The sequence below is a fragment of the Phoenix dactylifera genome, chromosome 5 (genome assembly GCF_051530095.1).
Source record: "Phoenix dactylifera cultivar Ajwa chromosome 5, Ajwa_hap1_PhDact_Kaust_v1.1, whole genome shotgun sequence".
Classification (NCBI taxonomy): Eukaryota; Viridiplantae; Streptophyta; class Magnoliopsida; order Arecales; family Arecaceae; genus Phoenix; species Phoenix dactylifera.
In genome coordinates, this window is record NC_143194.1 from 639970 (window position 1) to 654206 (window position 14237).

A 14237-nucleotide genomic window follows, 5' to 3' on the forward strand; every position below is an offset into this window, starting at 1 on the left:
AACTTAGAGCTATCTTAATTGAAGTACTTATATCGTATTTTTGACTAACTGAGCTATATCAACTTATATCAATACAAGATTATGCTTTCTATGCTCAAACAAGATAAGGATAAAAACCATGCTTGGTGCAAAGGCAGCAAGTTATAGCCACCTTTTGAACAATCATGCAACCAACATCCCAAAATTAAAGGCATAAAAATGTGCAAAAAGGAAAAAACAAAAAGGAAAGCAAGAAATCCTAGAAGGTGGACACCTAACCCAAATGGAAACTTGAGAACAAAACCTACCCTAATATGGGTGAAAGGTTAACAATCATAGAGGTTAACAGCTAATAGGCCAAGTCAAGCCACCCCAAAGTTCCAATAAAGTCTTGGTTGGACCCCAACCCATTCCAAACCACCGGTGGTAGCGTTGGAATTTGGGCCCACCAATCCACCCTCGCCTCCATCCACCCCCTCCAACCCGGTCAAAAGGTGGGAACGCCTCCTCGGGGGCTCAGATTCGTTTATTAGGCGCAAGGAAAGTGAGGAAAAAAAAAGGATCCCCCTCTCTTATCTTTCCAGTGAGACCGACGCTCTCTCTCTCGCTCTCTCTCTCTCTCTCTCTAGGGTTTCTTGATCGCCACCCAAGGAATAGTGCCGTTTTGCTCCGCGAATTGGAGCTCGATCTCGACGAGGAGGGCGGAGCCATCGATTCCTCAGCTCTGATCGAGGGCGATTCGTCGTCTGGTAATCTTTTTCGGCTCCTCGTTCGCTTTCATTTGTATCGGTTTCTTGGGGTTTCATTTCATTTTTTATTTCGATTTTCTCCATCCGGCCATAGCTGTCCGTTTCATTGGCTGGTGATTGATCTATTCTTTTTCTTTCCCTTCTGTGTTTTGGATTTGGTATTAGGGAGGAATTTCTTCGATTTTTGATTGGTTTGCCCGGTTTTTCCTTTTAACTGGTATGCACCGATCGAATTTTGGGGAAATTTCCTGTAAAGGTTCCGCCTTTGATGGGGTTCGGGATGTAATTAGCTAGAATTCTCGATGGAATGCGCCAGTTTTCTTGACTTCAGTTGATCTACATAGGACTCTCAGATATGAACTTCATGTAGTTTATTTTCTTGATAGCTTGTATTGTTCCCCTATCATATTTGTTATTATTATTGTTGTTATTAATTTGAAAGGAATCGAGGATGGAGGAGACTGGAAAGATGCAGAGCCACCTGACGTCAGCTGCGGCTTTTGTGGAAGGGGGCGTCCAAGATGCTTGCGACGACGCATGCAGCATCTGTCTTGAAGCCTTCTGCGAGAGTGATCCTTCAACAGTATGCGACCTCGGGGACCTTTTCTCGATTATGATAGTTTTATGTTGTGATTACTGTTTTTTTTTTTTTATCTACTATAAATTTTCTTTTTTCCTAAGAAATTTTCTGTTTCTGGACGTTCAGGTGACTAGCTGCAAGCACGAGTTCCATCTTCAGTGCATTCTCGAATGGTAATGCCATCGATGCTATCTTTCATTGGTTTCTTTAACTACAAAAAGTTAGGTGAAGCACGTATTCTGTTGATATTGTTGGTTAGTTGAAATAGTCGGGGCACAAATAATTCTTTTGCTGTCATTGCCCCTTTTTTGGATTAAAAAAGTTTATCAGTCTCTTCTCGTCTTCGTAGTTTCAACTTCACTTTTAAGGGGAAAAAACCAAAATATGTGACTTCATTTGTTACTCATTGATATCGTGTTAACTGCAATGCGAGCGATCGCTATCTGTTGCGGTCATGATGGAACTTCCGGATTTTGTGGAGTGGAAGTTGCTGTAACCTTGTGCAGGATAGGTCATTTGTCCAACCATATCTTTTGTTGAACACCTGCTTGCTATCTGGTATTGCTGTTATCCGAGTTACCTATACCATGAACTTTCTATGTGTCTGCGATAATATTATGCTCTAGCATTTTTTCCTCTTTTGCACAACAAGCAGTGGTATGGCTTGGATCCAAATCATAAATGTCAGGTTGTTGGTTAATCTTTTTTGTTGCAATTTCAGAGTATGATATGTAGTCTTTCGGTTGTAGGTGCCAGAGAAGTTCTCAATGCCCTATGTGTTGGCAACCTATCAGTTTGAAGGATCCCACCAGGTTCTTTCTGTTTAATGTAGATGTCTGAAATTTATTTTATTTGTTAGAATTATGTTTTTTTGATCCATGTGCTTTGTGATTCTGAATGACAGTCAAGAACTACTTGAAGCTGTGGAACGAGAAAGGAATGTTAGAGTTAACCAAACTCGAAATACTACCATTTTTCATCATCCAACACTTGGAGATTTTGAGTTGCAGCATGTGGGTAGTTGTATTTATTCAAGTTACCTTGTGCTCATATGGTCGTCTCAACTTTAGGGAAAAAAAAAACATATAATACTATTGGTTGGTCTAAGAATTTTTTTTCTTGAAATATTCAATGCAGTTACCCGTAGGTGGAAATGATGCTGAGCTGGAAGATCGCATAATGCAGCACTTAGCTGCTGCTGCTGCAATGGGCAGAGCACATCACATTGCCAGAAGAGAAGGGCAGCGGGGTAGGTCAGGAGCTCATGGCCGCCCACAATTTCTGGTTTTCTCTGCGCATCCAAATACGCCTGCTGTTGGCTCTGCCTCTTCTGCCCCAAGAGGTGCAGAAAATGAACCGGCTCCTGCTATCATTGCTGCTAGTCCATCAGCTTCCCTTACTGTCACAGGAGATGAAGTCACATCCCAAACTCCACATGTGATCCCTGTTCAAGCTGATCAGGCTGCTGTCTCGACATCTGGCAGTGCTGCTACTGCCAACAGGTCTAGTCTTTCTGGCAACAGGTACTTATGGAAACAGATATTGCTGTATATCTTTGTATATCTAGTTTCTAATTTTTTCCACCATTTCATGCGTAGCCTCTAATAACTGTTTTTAACAGGAATTTTGTTGGTCAGTCAACACCAGTTAACCAAGATAGAGCAGGACCGTCAGACTTCCAGTCCTTTTCAGAGTCTCTGAAATCACGTTTAAATGCTTTCTCAATGAGGTATCCTAAAAGTTTTTATGCTGTTCTCAGATAAGCAGTTTTAAAATGATCATAACTTGATCCAGGACATCTCACTTGTTCTTTTTCTGCCAATCAGGTACAAAGACTCTATCACAAAGAGTACTCGAGGATGGAAGGAGAGACTGTTTTCGCGTAACTCTACTGTGGCAGATCTTGGGTCTGAAGTTAGGCGAGAAGTCAATGCTGGAATTGCTACTGTCTCACGCATGATGGAGCGCCTGGACACAAGAGAAAGTAGAAGAACATCTGGTGCTCCTCCTGTGCAGCCTGACTCCAATGTTTATTCAGTTAGAGAACCAAATAATGAAAGTGTTAGAGAGAACCATGATAATGCTCTTCCAAATAATGGTAATGCGTCGGCTTCTTGTGCTGCAACTTCAGGTTCAAACTAAGCTATGCTACATCTTCTAAAGATCTGCAAATTCACTCAGCAATCATTCTTGAAGGTATGTGCTTTTGATTTTGAGGTACCAATTCATGGTCAGGAGCATATATATTCCCCTGCGTTGAGGTATAAATCAGATTGTACTTGGAATGCGGTGCTATGGTCTCTTCAATCTTTAATATAACCAGTTCTGATTTTTAAGTGAATTCATATGGAAATTATGTATTTGCATGTTTGATATGTGTATATGGCTGATGGTATCGATGAAATAAGTTCTTGTTCAATTGCTGGCTGTGTTTGGATGCAGGACAGCTAACCAGTAGTTATTTTTAATTCTGGCTAGCCCTACTTGTTCACTTATTCCTGGGTTAATAACATCCCTTGTTTGGTTGAAGTTTGATGGTTACTGGGATAAGCTTGAAAAAAAATATGAAAAAGTAAGAGGTAGCAAAGAGAGATTTGTGGGTTAAACTTATATCTTTTTTTTTTCCTTTTTCGGAAGGGGTGTGTGGAGCGCATGGGTTAATGGCTAATAGTCGATTAATTACTGTGACATGCATCATATGAAGTGGAAGAAGAGCTAGACAGTTGTCCATCAATTGATTGAGTTGTTTTGAATGATAATGGAATGCATTTCTCAGCGGGTTCGCACCTGTATTGGAAGTGGGCTGTGTCTGGTGGTTACGAGAGAGATGACTTGGTGATTTGGTGATACCACATGCAGATTTTGCACTTGGTTGAATTAAAGAAGCAGGCTGAAGGAAAAAGATGGCACAAGTTTACTTGAAATCAATTAAAATAACATTCTCAGATGTGCTACTTTGGCAACTGAAATTGATTATTTGAATATAGTTGAGTATTCAAGCACTTAGGTTCTGTATTAGTACATATAGCTTGGAAATTGGTTGCCCTCCTATCTCTGCCAAGTTCGCAACATACTTGAAGATTTAGCAACTTAGATGCTTTGTTGCTTCGCTCGGTCACGAAATTAGAGCAAATTAGTGGGTCTGCTCTTGTCCATCTCATTCTTCACTGCGCTTGTTTGTTGCTCATTTTTCTTTGCCACATTGGTAAATTTACCTGGCGGTAGCTGTGTTTCAGTTCTGTTCTTGATTCAGGTTTTGGGGGTCTTATGTTTTTCTTTGTTTTTTCCCTTATATAAATTCTGGGGCTTTGATGGATTCTTGAAAATGAAAACCTTTGTTTAAAACAAATTGTTAGCTTGAGTATGTTTATGTTTTTGGCATATTGACTGGAGCAAGGGACATAAATGGGCAGTTTGCTGCATTTGGCCCTGCTTCAGAGTTCAGACAGAATTGAACATATTCATATAAAACAAGTGGTGTCAGATAGAACATCATATTTCTACTGGAACATAGTAACTAAATTGTACCCCAGTTATGGGTGGTATTACTTATGGCCTGTCAAGTAAAATTTTAAAATTATTACCCAGGCATTTTGTTTTACTATTTTAATGATTTACGTTTGCATTTCCAGATATATTTCTTTGTTATAAATGTACTGATCTAGCAAGTTAGACAAGGGTATATGTTCAACATATTATTCAATTGATTTGAGGTAAAAAGACCTAACCTGCATTCTTTACTAATGTATTGAGTGTTGAACTTTTTTTTAAAAAAAAATATGATCTCATATAGTATTTTTAACCAAGTCCCTATATGGCATCTTTTGTTGTGGGCCTTTTTTTGTTCCTTTTTTTTTAAAAACCATGGAGATTTGCATATATTTTTTGGAGTGTTGGGTGTGATAAGTAATTCCTGATAGTCCATTAATTATGTTTTGCCATTTTTTTCCCATGAAAGAATATGTTGCCTCCAACCCCTAGTCTTTCTCGGCATATTTCTGTTTGTCAGGACTCGTGATAGTAAATGGCTAAATTGATGCCCTACAGGCACTCACTTTTCCCTTCTTGAGTTCTCAACTTCAAACACTTGGTCCTTCATCAACTAATTCCATCACTCTCTTCCATGACTGTCTCATGCCTAACTCCATTCAACTTTCTACAATTAGTTCTTAATTTGGTCATGTTTAACTTTTCTTTGTTTTTTCATTGTGTCAAATAAAGTTGCCTTGTTGGTTTCTTGGCTCGCCTTCTCATGGGAATTTAGCCAAATGCTTTGAGATTTTCTTTTTTTTTTTTCCCGTCTCATCTGATCTAGTTCTTGCTTGGATTAGTCTTGTGAACACCATGGTACAACCACATGATCTTGTTTAAATGTGAGCTTCACTGGTAGTTGATGCTCAAAAATCAAGAATTTTGCCACATTCTCTATGCTTGATGACTTCAACTTAGGCTTTGTGCATTTGTATATGGGTCATAATATTGGGTTTTTGACGTGGCAAATTAGTAGATAACTGTCACTTTGAAAATACTGTAATATTGGATTTTATTATTTCCCAAAACAGGCTTCCTATATAATGGCTTCTAGTGAAACTATACCACACTCCACCACCAGCAATGAATAGTAATTGTATTCATGATGCTGCTCCTCTATGATTTGCTCACATGACCCTCTGCAACTCTACATTCAAAACCTTCTCTCTCCCCCTTTCCTCCCCACTCATTTCCCCACAAGAATGAGAGAAGAGAAGATAACTTCCTTGCATTTTAGGGTTTTATTGCTCATTTCTACATGGGTATTGGGTGCTATGGAGCCTCCATGCTATATATGTACCCATGGAATTGGTTGTGATGCAAGTTGAAATGAGGTTAGCACTGATATCCACAAGTTTAAAGAACTGGACAGTAGTGGTGTGCTCCCTCTGCAAGATATAAAGAGTTAATTACATGCATCTTGGTTTCAAACTGCCTCTTTTTAAGTCAAGGTGGTGATAACACCTTTGTTTGGGTTCTGGTAGGAACACAACTGTAAGCTGCAAATATGAATTAGTTTCAATTTTTTGATTTCAGGAGTATTTTGAAGGTGTTAGAAATGGGGAAAACTGAAAATATGTCAAAAGTATAGCATAACTTTAAGATCAAACAAATACTAGAACTTTTAAAGTTTAAGATGTAAACATTCAATATATGCATATACATAGATGCATGCATGTTATGGCCCTCTTGCAAACTTGTATACATGCGAACTTAGAAAATAAAACATGGATGTGCCAGGCCATAACAATAATATGGCAACTCAAATATTTTATGAAAAAAGTCAATACATTTTATAGCCTGCCTGTTGGTTATGGGCTAGTCATGAATTATTCACCTAAAATTTGTGACTTGTTAAAAATTTTGTAATGGTTCAATGTTCTATGTTCATTCCCTTGTATAGTCAGTGAGTCTTTTATGATTATGTGCATGGCTTTCTACTTTGGAGAAGATTGTAAATTGTTTTAAGCTCCATCATATTTGTCTCGTTGTCTTTGTTCAAAATACAGTCTAATTCATTGCAGCCCTTATTGGGCTGCTAGTGCTTGATCAGTAACGGTCCTTCATATTAAAGGGTTTAGATTTTGGCTGAAACTGATCCATATTGGCTAAGATCCAAACTGAAACTAGACCACGGTTGCAGGTTTTGGTCAATATGGCAGTTTCTGTCAGTTTGAGCTAAAACCGATTGGTTTCTATTTAAACTAGTCATAGATGTTTTTTTTATAAAATTTCATTTGGAGCATATAGTAACATTTCGGTCATTTTTTGTTTATATTAGTTTATAGGCTATATAATATTGATTTATAATTTTTCCTTTTTCTTGAGTTAAAAGAGGAGATGGATAATAAATTTAACCCTTGTCAGGCCAAGGCCTCCAAAGAAACTCTTACTACAGTACTATATAGAGACTATGTCAACAACTAGATAAAAGACATTTCACAAAAATAATATTTTTCACTAGAAAATTAGTAATAACACTTTAAAACTAAATACATATGATAAATAACCATTTAACCCTATAAAACTGGAAGAAACTAAATTCAATATATTTTTCAGTTTTAAAAATTAAGTGTAATGAATATTTGAATGAGTAACTTTCAAGATGCAATTATATACGTAATATAAAGTTGTTAATACAAAAGTACTAATATACTTAATTTCACTTATATGTAGCATTAAATTCAACCTATAGTTGTTAAAGTTATAAAATTAAGAATCTATATTATCACAAAATGCTTTAAATTGGTGTAGTAACATTTCTTAGCTTTTTTTCTTTTTTTCTTTTTCTTTTTTTTGACTAAAACTCCTGAACTTGGAGTCAGACTGCTAAAACTACCCAAAGTGATACATTACAGGCTTTTCAAACATTGCCTCAAAAGCTCTTGCACCTAGATTGTATGCTTCTTGCATGACACCATTGAAATGTGTTATAGTTCTGGCCTCCACAAAGCTCGGTTGCCTTTTGGGCAAGGTGGGAAGGATGGTTTTACAGAAGTCTGCACGTGAGTTTATTGGCCATGAGAGGGCCATAACAGATTCCACCTTGACCTGGGTTTGATAATTATTAATAGCAATTGCAAGGGTGAAACATTTGTTTCTTGACCAATATCTCTTAAGGAATCTTGACATTCTTTCGAGAAGTCAAAAATAGAGATAATAACTGTACAAAATCTGCCATTTCAATGGTCTAAAAGTTTGAGTTGATGGAGGAGTTGTGCATGTCATCCTCCTCTTTCTGATAACAATTTAATTTTTTCCCCTTCATTATCCTTGTCATCCTTCTCCATTTGACTTTCAGGAGGTTAATGGAGGAGAGGATAGAGGAGTAACATGTCTTAAATTAAGTACCATGAAAGGGGTTCTTTTTGCGCATGTCATTTCCATCACTTAATTCACTTTTGATGCAACCGTACAAGAGGTCTCCCTCAGCGTTGATGCAAATTGATACCATGTGGCCAGCATTTGTTTGGAGAGAGAAAGGTAGCTTCAAAGCAGGTTTTCTTTAGCTGTTGAGACAAAATCATTTTGGTGGAAAGGGGTAGGTAAATCATTTTGTAGATTCTACTATGAAGGCTAAACTAGGATGATACTCTTTTTGTATCACTTTTTCTTGGCACACTGGAACACCTTGGCCTTTAGGTGGGCCGAGTTGTGCTTCTAAACCAATCTCAATCTTTGTCCTTTTTGTTACTTTTGTTAGGTCTACTATGTTAATCTTTAAATAAAGCTCTGCCTTAGATCCTTATAACAATAGATGATACCTATAATCTTCCATCAGAATGTTGCTCCTATCTTATTTCATGGTCCAGAAAACCGTTTGCATGTCAGTAGGATTCTGTCAAACTGTCATGGAAATTGACTTTTACAAAGTTGCAGGTATTGACAGAACTAGTTGTCTGCAACAGCTAGTGATAATAAGTAATTAAGGTCTGATGGTCAGAATTGGCAAGGAATCAATCGAAACCAATCAAATCATCTAATTATTGAAAGTCACATGTTGATATTTTGGGGAAAATTTCACTTGAATTTGATTAGATGGCGAATGGAAAAGATCTATTTATGAATTCTGGAGTATGTTCATGTTCTGGAGAATTTTTCATTTTCAGAGGGACTATAGCAGGTGCTTGCTAGTCATTATAACAAGCCTGGTGGCTGTCTTCATGGAGTTGTAGCTGCATTAAGGAAATAAAAGAAAATGAAGGGTTGGTAATTAAGAGGATCTGTGTATAATCAATAAATTCTTATTCCAAAATAGCTTAGAATTTGTAAATTATCATGAACATAAAATGTTATTTTCTATGTTTTGACTCCTAAAGTTTGTCTGGACTCTGCTGCTAAACTGAATTTCAGTTTGGTTCTGTCAACTTAATGTAGTGTAAATTGAATCTTCAAAATTTAGCACTCAGTTAAAATCTTTTAGAGTTTTCTTTTATATTTGTAAAATGTGTAATTTGTCCGCATACGGGACCATTGGAAAAGCATATTGATGTAACTGTATGTTGCCATTCTCAAGAGTATAAGTGACTGGCAGTTGCCGTTACCAATCAAAATTAAGATAAAAAACATGAATTTTTTTCCTTGGAACTTGAATTCTGTCAACTTAATGGAATTTTTATCAAATCTTCAAAATCTAGGACTGAATAAAATCATAGTCATTTTTTTGTACAATATGTAGTTATTCCAGAGATAATGTATTATTGAATAAGTTCATTGTTCCAGTTGGATGCAGTCATTGTTAAAATTATTAAGTAGTTGACTTTTGCACTTAACTCCTGATAAAGACGGCTCTGTTTTTCTTTGAAATATTATTTCTTCTCATGGGAAGTTCGTATTGAGGTAATGTTTGTTAAATAATAGTTTGCTATTTGTGGAGTTCTCCAGTACTCATCATATCTACTCAGCCAAGTTGATTTTACCGTGAAATTCTTTTTGTATTGCCTTTATGACCTTTTGGTACGCTAATGTTGCCTTTCTAGTCTGAAGGATAACCAATATGATATTTCCAATTAGGATGCCATAGATAAAATTGAACAAACTCTATTCACTACTTGCACTTGAATTAGAATGCTACATCAATTTTTCTTGTCTGTCGAGTAGAATTTATGTTTTTCTTTGCATACCACATGCTTAATTCTAGTTGTCAGTCACAAGTTAACTTTGCTTCTTCTTTTTTTTTTTTAAATTCCTGCCAGAATAAAATGCTCGGTACATGTTTAAAGCAAACATAATTGAAATCTCAAATTTTGACTGGAATGTGGTCATTTCAGGTGGTACAATTTCAAAACAGCCATGAGATGCTGAGGTGGAATAGACATCCTTGGATAATTTGCTTGCCTGTTTGGATGATGGACTTGTATGTGGCTTTCAGTATGTCGGAGTCATGGAAGGGGAAGGGCGAGAAGCTTACCCGCTAAAGCCTTTTTCAGGACTTCAATGCATATGCCCTTATCTAATTCAACTTTGTAAATCTGTTGATCATAGAAAATCTATTGACTTTAATAATGGTTATAATACACTTACCGCAGGCATATATTCTGTTATTCTAAGACATGCCAGTGGTTGCTACTGTCGTCGTTTCAGGTGCAATATCACTTGCAGCTCATCTCCATTGAATTTACTACTAAATGAAGATGCTTTATCTGTAGTTTATGTGGTATGAGACCTTGGAATAATTTGATCAAGGCTATGCGTTGCTCGCTACGCAGGCGTTGAAAGTGAGTTGACAGTGAATTATGCCAGAACCACAATCTTTTTAAAGGAGATTATTTTTCAATAGTATTGTCCGTACTGGAGGCTTGGATGAAGGCAACGTGATGCTGAACTCTTGCAAGGTTCGGTAACGAGGTACGGCAGATATATACGATGACATGCCAAGAACTTGGAAAACAATGAAGAAGGCTCAGCTGCAATGCAACAATTATGTTCTCGTTGCTTGAAGTGAGATAACCGGTGTGCTATATTATATTCGGATATCTATCGGTAATCCATCTAGTATACTATATAATACCAAAACTATTTTTGATATGTTCCATAAAATATTTTTAAACAAAATAAACTATATTATAATAAACTAATATATTAATTGCTATTATAGAATTAATAATAATTGCATAATATAAATATGAAGTATAATAGTATATTTTTTATCATACTTTAAAGTTATAATTGAATAGTAATAGGATAATAATATGATTAATAATATATTATAATATAATATATATTATAAATATATTATATATAATATCAATATAATATTATATTATTTTTTTATTAAATTGAGGGATGTTTTTGTTTCTAAATTGTTGTTCGAGGGTGATCTTGCCTCTGGTTAACCATCATTCAATTTGAGAAGAGGTAATTTGAAACCACAACTACATAAGCTTATCATGGAGCAACCATATACGGTGATTTGAAATTATGCAGCGCCAAAATTAAAGCAGGAAGGAAGACTCCATTGACATCAAGCACAACCACCACCACCACCACCATAACAGTAATAAAACCATAGCAGTAATAAAATCAGTTTTACAAGCTTGGCAAGTATTGCGATTATTATTGAAGACACCATATTTATGAACGTTTATCAGATTTTTTATAGCCCACTAGGTTCCAAGTTATACCAGTTTAAGAAATGAAAACCAAAAGGATGGTGTCTAATGGACAACAGGCAATATGGATCAAGTTGTCTTCTGAAGGTCTTTCTTCCCGGCTCCTACAAGCTTGTTCGAGCTAGCCATTAGATTAACACAAGCAATATTAGTCAGTATAGAGTCAATTTTGCTGCACCAAGGATCTCTTGCTTATCCTAACAGCTGTTGGATATGGGTTAGATCGACTAAGAAGCATAAATGGTATGCGTAGCATTTGTCTGAGTTTTCAAAAAGGCAAGCAAATGACAAAGCAAATAACACCTGACTGGGTTCGTCCATTTGTTAGTTTATAACCAATACCCATGCCGTTCTGAGGATGCTTTTGTCCGAGCTTACTGTGGATGGTTTGATTGGCCAGGCTCGCAGCTTCTTTTATAGTGTAGATGTTAGATTTGGGCGGAATATCCCGACCACAACTATGTGATGGAAAATATGGAACAAAGGAAATCCAAATATCTTTAAATTTGCTGCCACAGCTAACTAATTTATTGATCGATTTTAATATCGAAGGGATTTGGGGGTTTCGGGCTTCTGCTATCCCTTCTAGAAATTGTAAAGATGGTGAAAAATTTGACATTGTCTCGAGAGATTGCTTGTAATATTGTAACTCATTTTCATCACCAAAATAATATAAATCATTTCATGTTCTCAGTACTATATCTTTAGTTTTCTTCAGATTACCTCTGTTTTTTTTTTTAAAAAAAAAGCCCCCTTTCGTCTAGGTGAACGAACATGTCATTGCATTGTGTCAAAAGAATTCTAAGAAAGCAAACCTTATAAATGAGCTATATATTTCTCCAGATTAACAAATTCAGAAGTCTCCATATTTATTCGGGGAAATATCAGTTTGGCAAATGATGTCTGCTCTAAAGGAGTTTCTATAGGAACGTAGTTATTAATGTTTTGAGTGTCTATTAGCATATGTTTTATATGTGTAATCCATAATTGAGTATTTAACAGTACCAATGCTAGACTTAAGTTTAGAAGAAATAATAACAGGTCAATATTGAGTCGGCAAGCAGTCATAAAAGGCATATCGATAATAAAATGGATCTAAATTGATATATATCAGTGCCGGAGCATGACCCATTTCATGCAATTAGCCACAACCTAATCTAAATATCATGAGGATCGGACGAGGTATGCTACTAGTGAAGGAAAAAAAAAATTTAAGACGGTCTTACATGGGAAACTTTGATATGAGACTATAAAGCACGTTACAAGTAGTTCATTCAAGCCTCCATAGGTATGGTTATGCTTAACAGATATTTCAATTGTCCTTGTGCCTTTGTTGCATCAAACACCCATAAGTACTCCTATATCTTCGTGGAGCAGAGAAAATGAAGCATAAAAGTCCATAAAGTCAATATTTTCTATTATCTTGACATTTCTTTATGTCTGTTAATGCAGGAATATTTCAATGGATCCGTTCCACGACCACAAATCTATAAGGATTTGTTTAATTTGCAGAAAGAATTTCTTTTCACTAAAATATTTTTTCTAAAAAGATAATTCTTACAAATATGACGGCTGAAAAAATAATTTTGGCATGTTTGATTGAGCATCAACTTTCTTGAAAAAATTGCATAAAATACCTATTATATTCTTAATAAAAGAACAAACTTTATTCATGAATCTCGACGACTTAAGAATACTTTTGGAAAAAAAAAGGAACCTCAATTTCTAACCGACGATGAATTTTTTTCATTTTATAATATTTTTTTTATTTTTTTTCAAAAACTTCAATCAAATAATAAATATTTTACTTTTTTATTGATCATACTTGTTTTTTTTTTTTTTTAATTTTTCACAAACCAAATGAGTCTTAAATGTGGCCAGGATTTTTCAAAGGATCCCGGTCACGACTGTTGTCGAATCCAGTCGCTCTTTTTTTGCTAAAGAGAGGGCCCATTCAAATGACATGGGAAAGGCATACCTTTCCCCCGCCGGTGTCCTTGCCATCCGTAGTATAGTTGGGTTCCCACCTAGAAACCCACCGGTACCCTCCCCCTCCCTCCTTCCTCATCCATGTTTTAAACCATGACTCATCTCCACTCTGATCTCTCTTTTTCTTCTCATCGACCGACCATGAAATGAAGCACATGAAAACAACAGCATGGACCATCTCGTTCTAATTTCTGCAGGCTGATGGCTTGGGGTCAAACATCTACAAAGAGTTAGTGTAATGCAGAGGAGACAGTAGGAGACAAAAGAAACGGAATAAGCTAAATTTAATACCCTCAGCATAATTTTGAGGATTAAGATATGAAAAAGACTGAAATCAGGAGCAGGTCACTTGGTATCCAGCATCCAGTAATTTTACCATCTGAACCAGTGACAACCTCAGAAAGAAATCAAGATTATGATAGAAGATGCAGCACACTGCGAGGTTTGGATATGGTAATCCAATGGATGAAGTAATAATGTGTGCGAATGTCTGAAAGCAGGATATGGGCTCTTTGACACTAACCCAGAGCCGGAAAGGAGGATTTGGGCTCTTTGACACTAACCCACGTTCAACTGCGTAATGGGCCCAGCTGGCGCAGACCAATTAGTTGCATCGTGCCAAGCCAATGATGCTGTGTCCTTTAGCCCATGCATAAAGACAACAACAGCCACTCACAATAAGCCCACACGTATGGTAGTATTGTAATGCAAGAGCATAGTTTCACTCGCAAGAATAAAAGAAAAAAAAAAGTATGATCAACAAAAAAAATAATAATAATAAAGAAAGACTTTTTTTTT

General features: G+C 36.3%; 1 protein-coding gene across 2 annotated transcripts; it reads left to right on the forward strand.

Annotated features, from left to right (window-relative positions):
• The first annotated feature begins 475 nt into the window (after positions 1-475).
• Positions 476-10486, forward strand: RHF2A (RING-H2 group F2A). 2 transcript variants are annotated; one of them, XM_008791914.5, is made up of 9 exons: positions 476-728; positions 1171-1311; positions 1435-1481; positions 2058-2120; positions 2213-2321; positions 2446-2831; positions 2930-3037; positions 3135-3504; positions 10110-10486. In XM_008791914.5, exons 2-8 carry the CDS (start codon positions 1180-1182, stop codon positions 3448-3450), a joined length of 1161 nt encoding a protein of 386 aa, XP_008790136.3. In that variant the 5' UTR covers positions 476-728; positions 1171-1179; the 3' UTR covers positions 3451-3504; positions 10110-10486. The 2 variants fall into 2 exon arrangements, with proteins under 2 accessions (XP_008790136.3, XP_088577337.1); XM_088721211.1 differs by having other exon boundaries at positions 534-728; positions 3135-3569.
• Positions 10487-14237: the final 3751 nt, after the last annotated feature.

Excerpts from the sequence above, each read along its gene's own strand:
- RHF2A (XM_008791914.5), top strand. The coding sequence starts at position 1,180 with ATGGAGGAGACTGGAAAGATGCAGAGCCACCTGACGTCAGCTGCGGCT. Across the intron at positions 1,312-1,434 it reads GCGAGAGTGATCCTTCAACA|GTGACTAGCTGCAAGCACGA; the intron begins GTATGCGACCTC and ends CTGGACGTTCAG. Across the intron at positions 2,121-2,212 it reads AGTTTGAAGGATCCCACCAG|TCAAGAACTACTTGAAGCTG; the intron begins GTTCTTTCTGTT and ends TCTGAATGACAG.